This window comes from Meleagris gallopavo, chromosome 22 (genome assembly GCF_000146605.3).
Source record: "Meleagris gallopavo isolate NT-WF06-2002-E0010 breed Aviagen turkey brand Nicholas breeding stock chromosome 22, Turkey_5.1, whole genome shotgun sequence".
NCBI lineage: Eukaryota > Metazoa > Chordata > Aves > Galliformes > Phasianidae > Meleagris > Meleagris gallopavo.
In genome coordinates this window covers 531541-540449 of record NC_015032.2, presented here as the reverse complement: position 1 = coordinate 540449, position 8909 = coordinate 531541, and the positions used below count along the sequence as shown (strand labels likewise).

The window sequence follows — 8909 nt, the reverse complement described above, 5'->3', positions numbered from 1 at the left end:
TGCCCGAGCTCCGCACGGCCGGGCGGAGGGCTGGCGGAGCCTCCTTCTCTGGAGATATCCAAACCCGCCCGCGTGTTTTCCCGCGCGACCTGCTCTGGGGATCCCGTTTTAAAAGGCAGCTGGGACCGTGCAGGGACCGTGCAGCCCCCGGCGCTGCGGCCGAGGCAGCAGCTCAGCTCAGCTCCAGCAGCACGGCGCTCAGCGGTGGGAGCGAGGCCCTGCGTGGCTGGGAGGAAAGGGGTTTCCTGGATGAAGTCGTAAAAATCCAAGAGCGAAGGACCCGTGTGGAACACTACTAAAACATGATGATACTTTGGAATAACTGAGAGTGCTTGCTCCCTGAGAAGAGCAAGGGGCACGCAGGGCACTGAGATCTGCAGCATCTGATGCACGGACTCAGATGTGAACGATCCAAATCATTTATTACAAGTTCTCACATCACTTATATACCTTCACAAGTTTTCTTTTTCTAGCTTTCCCATTCGCCCCTACAACTTCCCCATCCACCTTTACATGCCAGCAGAGCATTCTACAAACACTCTTCAACCGTTCACACAGGCACTTATCCAATCAGAGCTGTCCGACGTTCTTTCTTCTTCTAGAGGTGTCCTTGGTTCTCATGCTGTTTATCTTGCTCCACAGCTGCTGCTCTGAACAGTTTTTCTTGTATTCCCACAGAGACACACAGGAGTTCACGTCATATCCTGCAAACCTGAGTGCACGTGGGGAATGCTGAGGTCGTAACACATCAGTGCTGCTGCAGAAATGTCAGATTTTCTTCTGCCAGTCACTGCTTTCATTGAAAAGCAACCATCTTCTGCTGCTAAACAAAAGAAGCACATGGCAGTTGCTGTGTAAGGCCATTAAAATAATCAGAAATCCTTTGTGAAAATACAGTCTTCGGTCCTTCAAAAGTCCGTACAGTTGGTATAGCAACGAGGGCAGGTCCTGCTGTGCTCCCAGGGGTGCACGGCTCCCAGCTCACTGCTGGGTGCAGCCACAGGCACAACCCTGATGCCCACAGCAATGGCATGAAAAGAGGAAACACTTTTTTTGCAAAACCTTAAAAACCTTTGCAGCTGTCACACTTCTCATTTGTTGCTAGAGCTGACAATACATAAAAAAAAAATGGGATTTTTTAAATGGATATATGAATCCATTCCATAAGAAAACAAACCACCATGGTTATTGTATGACAGATGTTTATACCAATTATTTTCAGTGTGTGGAAAGCTGGCTGTTTGTTTATGTAGCATTGGCAGCTCAAACACTCCCTGCTGAAGGATAAACGTTCAGCAATTCTTTGCTAAAGAGTTTTTCTGCTCGTGCCTCTCTCTGTGCATGTCTGCCCCCGTGCCTGAGGTGTGGGAGCTCCCTGCACAGCCCTCGTGCTGCCTCTCCCCTCGTGGGAGGCGCACAGAGGTCTGGGAAGAAACATGGGGGCATGGAGCCGTGAAGAATGGGGCTGGGGGGGGCACAGTCCACAGCATGGCTTGCAGTTGCGCTGGCGGCATGGGACTCCTGTTGGGACATTACCCTGATGCTGGGGCCAGCATGTGGCAGGGTAATTGTGCAGAGTACTGGGGTACTCCTATATCCAGAGCTCACTTCCCGGTCTGAAGCCTTGTGAGTCAGAGTCGCAGCGAAGAAATTCCCAGATCCTGATAAGTTCCTCAGAAGTGTCAGGAGGTGAGATGGGGCACCAGCCTCATGTTGGCAGCAAAGAGCAGTGGCACATTTGGTTTTCCGCCAGGGAGTTTCTGCTTGCTGGGAGCCTTTCACATGAGGTGTTTGTCTTTGTCTTACTCTGCTCATGTCTTTAGAGCTGGAAGCAAGAGGAAGCTGAAAGTCTTGTTCAGTATCTGAGAAGTACCTGCCTTCCTTCCTCATCTCCATAATTTCTTCTGTACAAGGAGGCACTTCTTTACCCACACGTGTTTAACTTTCTCCCCTTATCATCTTGATCTTCCCAGAATATGTCCTGTTACCCAGCACACTGCTACCCAGATCAGAATGCTCTTCTCAAAAATCCCCCTCCAAATCCCACTGTTTGTCCTCATTAAAAATTAGGTCATCCTTGTTTTTTGTTTTTTTGTTCTTTTTTGTTTTTGTTTTTTGTTTTCCCTTGTCTTTATATTATCTATGTTAACACAGGGGACATCTTGTAAACTACAGCAAGCAATGACAAATAGAGCAATTATTCTCCCAAGACCGAGATTTCAGACAGTGCAGTAGTGGTGCATCTCGTTAAGGTTTGCTCTGGCTGTCTGAGTGCTGTAACTTTCTTACCTGGAGCTGAAAGGCTGTGTGCTGGTCACCCAGGATCTGCAAAAAGCCCTTCTTTCACCAGCAGCTCACTGCCTTGCACATCCATTTGGAGCTTCATAACACCACTTCTGGTGGCTTTTTATCTTATGCTTCTGCACACTTGAAAAAGTCCAGGATTGGTACAAACACCACACAAGATTAATCCCATTATATCAGAGAGGTGAGTGTGGTAAAGCTGGCCTCTGCACACCGTGAGTGGGACCAGGGGCTTTTCAGGCCAGACAGTCAGGATTACGGTTATACATTCCTATATGGCAGTATTTTAAAAGGAAAAATGCTATATGGAAAAGGTGTACTCGTGGCTAGTTTTAGATTCCCTAAACTTAAATGTTGACTTGGATGGAATGGTTTCTCTTCTAATACTGGCATAGGGCTCACTTAGAGAGAAGACCTGCCATGCTGTCCTTTTATCTACTTTTGATCCCAGTCTGTAGCTATGATTTGGTTAATTTGTGAGTGTGGTGGCAGAGAGGTGGGCAGATGGCTGCAGTGCTGGTAGGTAGGGTGGGGGTACTTGACTGTTGGCATCTCCATGCCTTTGTGGAGAGCTTGGGACCAGTCTCTGTGGCCTGAAACCAGAAGGAAGGGCTAGACTGGCAAGCAGTTGTGGTCACACAGGACTGTGTGCTGGGCAGCAGGCTCAACTCCCAACCATCTGCATCTAAAGATGCTCTGGCCACTGGAGGGCCCTTCGTGGGCAGCGTACTTTGGCTCTCCAGTCCTGCCATGCCCTCTGCCCTGCACATTGGTCTCTTTGGATTCCATCAGATCCCTGCCTCTCTGGAGGCTGACTCTGCCTGCTAGAGTTCTCCCTTCTCTGGCCAACACAGACACAGACAGATAGATGTCTATCACTGAAGTAGGGAAGCTCTTTTCCAGGCTGCTGGTGTGAAATCACCCACGTGCTGCAAGAGCTCTTCCCACTCCACCCAGTTCTTCCTAAAACCTTGCAAAATCCACAGTGTTTTTGATGCATAATAACTACTGTTGTTCACAAAAGAGAACAGGATCTAGGGGACCCTCAGGCAGAAGCCAGCAGCACTGCACAGGGCAGGGCAAGTTTTCCACTCCTAGGGTTGGGGACCAGAGCCTCCTGCCCTGCCTATGGCTGCTCTGCCCTGTGGGCCTCTCGCATCCCCCAGCCCTGAGGTACACGGGATTTGGGCAGCAGGAAGGTTCAGCTCTCCTGCCCTTCCCCACACCAGGCACCACCAGCAGCACGACTCTGACCATCCCACAGAGCTCAGCAGTGTTTCCTTTGGTGGGAGCTGATGGGAGCAGCACAGGCTCACGTCCTGTGTCCTCGTGTCCAGGCACCCAGCAGGAAAATGAGGTGAACAGAATGGCACTGCAACAGGGCCCAGAGCATCCTTGGCCCCAGATGCCGACCTCAGCCTTGTCTCTCCTTCAGGCCTTTACGTGCACTGCTCTGGGCGTGACACACACAGGCAGACAGAGGTATCTGCAGCTGGCGAAGCGCTGCTTGATAACTGCACTCATGAATGGCATTGAGCCTTTGTGAGAAATTCTCTGCCTAACTGAGCTGACACTGAATGCCGGGCCCTGTTTTCAGCTTATCCCAATGTAAAAAAACTGTGCATGTTAGTGGAAAGCAAAGCAAACAGGGACAGATACAAACAGATGGCTTTCAAGACCACAGTAGTTATATTTGACAAAGGCATATCTTATTTTTTATTGTTATTATTTTTTGTTATTTTTATTTTCCTTATTGTTTTTCTCAGCCATCCTATAATTCATACTTTGTGTTCTGAGCACCTCAGACACTTGGATATATAAGTTTTGGGAGAATTCTGCTTCAGAGTAGTTAGATGTCTGCAACAGCTGGCTTGACATCAGTGCAGACACTGTGCACACACGTCTCCAGAATATGGCCCTTTATTTCACAATGTCTGTCTCAGCCATACATATGGAAACATCAGGTGTTTATTGGTGCCACAAACTAAGTTCATTAGGTCTCATCACAACAGATTGACTTGCAGTACAAGAGACATGGGACCAATTAGCTGATTAAAGGTTTCAGTACTGAATATAGCTGTGTGACACTGATGCCATTTTTAAACAGAGGAAATGGTGAATAATTCAAAGTATCTTCCAATACTAAACAGTATTTTTTGAAACATAAGCCAGAGAGACAGTAGGGCACTTAGGAACGTGCTTTATTTTAAGGTTCTGAATAATTGCTCTGAAATCACACCTTGGGACACGTAAGCCCGTTTCAATTCAAAACCAGAGTCTTCAGTTCACAAATGAATACAGTTTTTGGCATCAAAAGTGACTTTGTGAAAAGAGTTGAAGGAATAAAAAGGAATGTTCTTTCAAAGTGTTCTGCAGTATTCCATGCTAAATATTGTAGCATCGGTTATCTGATGCTTTGAGCTGTGCTCATACCATGAGGTATGATCACTGCTGTCCTTCACCAGAAACTCCCAAATTTTCACCTGTGATTCAATGCACACAAACATATGCTCTCCGGAGGCTAGCTCCAGGACACCATATATTTTGTGAATGCTCCAGCTTTGGGCAGTGCCATTACTAGTGCTTGTGACAGAAAAATAAATGAGCCGAACTCCTTTTAGTGAGAAAAGTCTGCTCTTGCCATAGTTTGGTGACAGAGGACACAACTTCCCAAAGATAATACCATAATTTTTCCATCTCTTGGCTGAGACCACAGATGTAGGCAGTCTGGGCAGCCTGGTCTGGTGGTTGGCAACCCTACACATAGCAGGGGATTGAAACTAGATGGTCATAGTGGTCCTTTTTAACCCAGGCCATTCTATGATTCTGTGTTTCCTAACAGAAAGAACTGTTGGTGTTGATGTCTGCCAGTGGCTGCCTCCTGACTGGCTGCATTTCAGCAAAGCAGAAAAGTACCTCTCTCCTTCCACAGCAAAATGTGCAAGACTTACTGTAAGATGCTTTGGGACACTCAGCTGGTAGGTGTCAGGAACAATTAATCCCATTCTCTGTGGTAGTTTCCTGACCACCTCCAAGCACCCTGCATGCTCCCTGCGCCCTGTGCCAGCCTGTGTGGGCACAGCACTTACATGTGGACCAGTATCTGTGGGACTCCCTCAGAAGGACGGCTGGGGCAGCTGTGTCACCAAGGGGCACGCCAAGGCAGACACACACGTGGAATGCATGCAGCAGCCATTGACATATTTGCAATGTGAAGGAAATCATTGCTGTGGAAATGTATCTGATTCCAGAATTTTTTACGGCCAAGGGTTTCTCTCTAACTTGTTAGTTAAAAAAATAGAAGGAAATATTCCAGCGTGGATTGAATTAAATGGTGCAGCAAACAGATGTGGTATTTTCTCCATTCTCTTTCAGACAAGAAATGCAGAGGTATTCTTATATTCTGTATTTCTTGTTACAGACAGAAAATTATCTCAGTGGTCTTTGCTTTGCATTGGATCCTTTCTCTCTCCACAGCTTTTCCAATAGAGCCACCAGAGCTGAAGAACAGGTGCGAATTTAGCATGCAGAAAACCCTGAGCCTCTCTGTAGGGATTATACAACTCAGGCTTTCACAGCAGGCTGAGATAAGGTAAGGAAAGCCCTGAATCTACCTAAATTGTTTCCATGCAGTTTTCAGTCTCTGCTCTGTGGATTCTTACAAGCCTGCAGAGTACTTTGAAGATATCTCCAAAAAGTATCTAAGAAAAATAAGCCCATTATCACTAAGCTTAAAATCTCTGCAGAGGAAGCCAGAAAACTGTAAGAAAATTATCGGAGGGTCCACCAGTTGTTAAAAGTTGAAAACCATTGTTTCTGTTACAAAATGCAGGGTGGAACAGCTTCCTTTGGGAACAAAAGCAGTGAATTTGGGGTCCTCGTTTGCCAGTGAAGAGGCAGACTGGTTCAAAGTTGGACTCCAATGAGTCTGCACAGAGAAGTGACTCAAAATACTTACTCCAAAAATTCAAGGTTTGCAGGGTTGTGAGAAAAGGATCTAACACAGGAGGCTGCATGCTGGTGAAAACCAGCTGGCCCATACACAACATTAAAGGATGCCCTGTTACTCCAGCTACAGGCACCTACAAACACTACGTTAGGCTGCATTAATTGCTGACTTACACAAGAGGCAAATAATGAATCTGGGAAAGAAAAGGAGATGAAGATAACAGTATTATCATCAGCTGTTTTTTCTGTCACTGTTTCCTTTGCTAATGTTGCTGCTCACTAAAATTATGTAGTTGGCTAGAGCTGGGCTTTTGAAAAGACTGAAATGAATAATAAGATGATGCCAAAAGAAAAACTCCCTGTGTTCCTATAACAATGACTGAGCTGCTTGCAATTCAAATAATTTTAAAAGAAAAAAATCAGAGAGATGTTATGCTGCACCATTAACGCCTCCTGTGGCATCCTGGGTAGGGAACGCAGGACATTTGCTCAGCGATGTAGATGTATGTGTGTGTATGCAGTGATCTCACTCTGGGAAGCAGGAGGGGACCATTTCAGAACATGCACATCCCTTGGGTTGATCTGTCTAAAGCCTTGCTCAGTGAATAAGTTGTCTGAGAGCTGCTACAGTATTGTGGCTCCAGCAGCATCCATGCTCCTGGGGTCCTTCAGGCCGATGATGAAACTGTTGGTTCTCCTGGCCCCATGGACCAGGGAGAGCACTTTGACTTTATCCACTTCATGGCCCCTGGCTACAAGACATTCAATATCTTCTTCAGGAAATTCACCTGTAGGGATTTTAAAAGAGGGGTTTGCAACTGAAACCACTGCTGCCTTTGACGCAAAGCTCTGTCTTAACCTTGTTGGGATCTTCAGAGTGTATGAAACTGCCTGTGGCCTCTTGAGGAGGTGTCTCTGATTGGGTGAGGAGGCTGAGGCTGAGGCTGAGGCTGAGGAGGTCCAGCTTTCACTGTCCCAAGCACACCCTCAGCAGCAAAGGTTGCTCAGAGCTGGCAATGCTCTGTGCAGGGGAGGAAAGGAGAAGATACAGAATATCATTTAAGTATGTGGAAAACCTGAGTGGAAGAAGCAAAGCAATAAGTAGGATTGCTACTCTGGACTTTAGGAGAGCCAACTTTGATCTCTTCCGGGACCTACTTGGAGCTATCCCGTGGGCTCGGGTGTGAGAAGGTAAGGGGGCCTCTGAGAGCTGGTCAGCATTTAAACAGCTCTTCTTCCAAGCTCAGGATCGGTGCGTCCCTGTGAGCAAGAAATCGGGAAAAGGTGGCAGGAGACCTTTGTGGATGAGCAAGGAGCTCATGTGCAACCTCAAAGGAAAGAAGAAGGTCCATGAAATGTGGAAAAAGGGTCTGACCACTTGGGAAGAATATAGGAATGTAGGCAGGGCCTGCAGGGATGCAACGAGGAAGGCTAAAGCCTGTCTGGAATTGAATCTGGCTAAAGTGATAAAGGATAATAAAAAAGGCTTCTTCAAGTATGTTAACAGCAAAAGGAAAACTAGAGAGAATGTGGGCCCCTTACTAAGTGAGGGGGGGGTTCTGGTAACGGGGATGCTGAGAAGGCAGAGATACTGAATGCCTTCTTTACTTCCGTCTTCAGTGAAAAGGCTCTCCCGCAGGAATCCCACACCGTGGAGGTTAGGGAGAGGGTCTGGGGAATGGGAGACTTCCCTTTCCTCAGGAAAGAGGACGTGCGTGAGCATCTAGGCAGTACTAAGGTCCACAAGTCCATGGGACCTGATGGGGTGCATCCACGTGTGCTGAGGGAGCTGGCGGAGGTCATTGACGAATCGCTCTCCATCATTTTTGAGAGGTCTTGGACAACAGGGGAGGTCCCTGAAGACTGGAGGATAGCCATTGTCACTCCGGTCTTCAAAAAGGGCAAGAAGGAAGATCCGGGTAATTATAGGCCTGTCAGCCTCACCTCCGTCCCTGGAAAGGTGATGGAACAGCTTGTGCTGGATACCATCTCCAGACAACTGGGAGAAAAGGAGGTTATCAGGAGTAGTCAGCATGGGTTCACCAAGGGGAGGTCGTGCTCGACCAACTTGGTGGCCTTCTATGATGCTGTCACATGCTGGGTGGATGGGGGAAGAGCGGTAGATGTAATCTACCTTGATTTTAGAAAGGCATTTGATACTGTCTCCCACAACATCCTTATAACAAAGCTGAGGAAGTGTGGGATAGATGAGTGGACAGTGAGGTGGGTTGAGAACTGGCTGACTGGCAGAGCGCAGAGGGTTGTCGTTGGTGGTGCAGAGTCTGGCTGGAGACCTGTAACCAGTGGTGTCCCCCAGGGGTCTGTGCTGGGTCCGGTCTTGTTCAACATCCTCATCAATGACCTTGATGAGGGGACAGTGGCCACCCTCAGCAAGTTTGCTGATGATACGAAGTTGGGAGGATTGGCTGACACGCCTGAAGGCTGTGCTGCCATTCAGCGAGACCTGGACAGGCTGGAGAGCTGGGCAGTAAGAAACCGGATGAGGTTCAACAAAAGCAAGTGTAGGGTCTTACACCTAGGGAGGAATAATTGCATGCACCAATACAGGCTGGGGGATGAGCTGCTGGAGAGGAGCTCTGCAGAGAGGGACCTGGGCGTCCTGGTGGACGACAGGTTGGCCATGAGCCAGCAGTGTG

General features: G+C 47.8%; 1 protein-coding gene across 1 annotated transcript in view; it reads right to left on the bottom strand.

Annotated features, from left to right (window-relative positions):
- Window positions 1-4487: 4487 nt before the first annotated feature.
- GGT7 (gamma-glutamyltransferase 7) overlaps window positions 4488-8909 on the bottom strand; it is a 19575-nt gene continuing 15153 nt past the window's right edge. Inside the window, exon 16 of the mRNA XM_019622072.1 lies at window positions 4488-7040. Coding sequence (XP_019477617.1) covers window positions 6877-7040 — 164 coding nt within the window. The 3' untranslated portion in view covers window positions 4488-6876. The remainder of the gene's footprint in view (window positions 7041-8909) is intronic.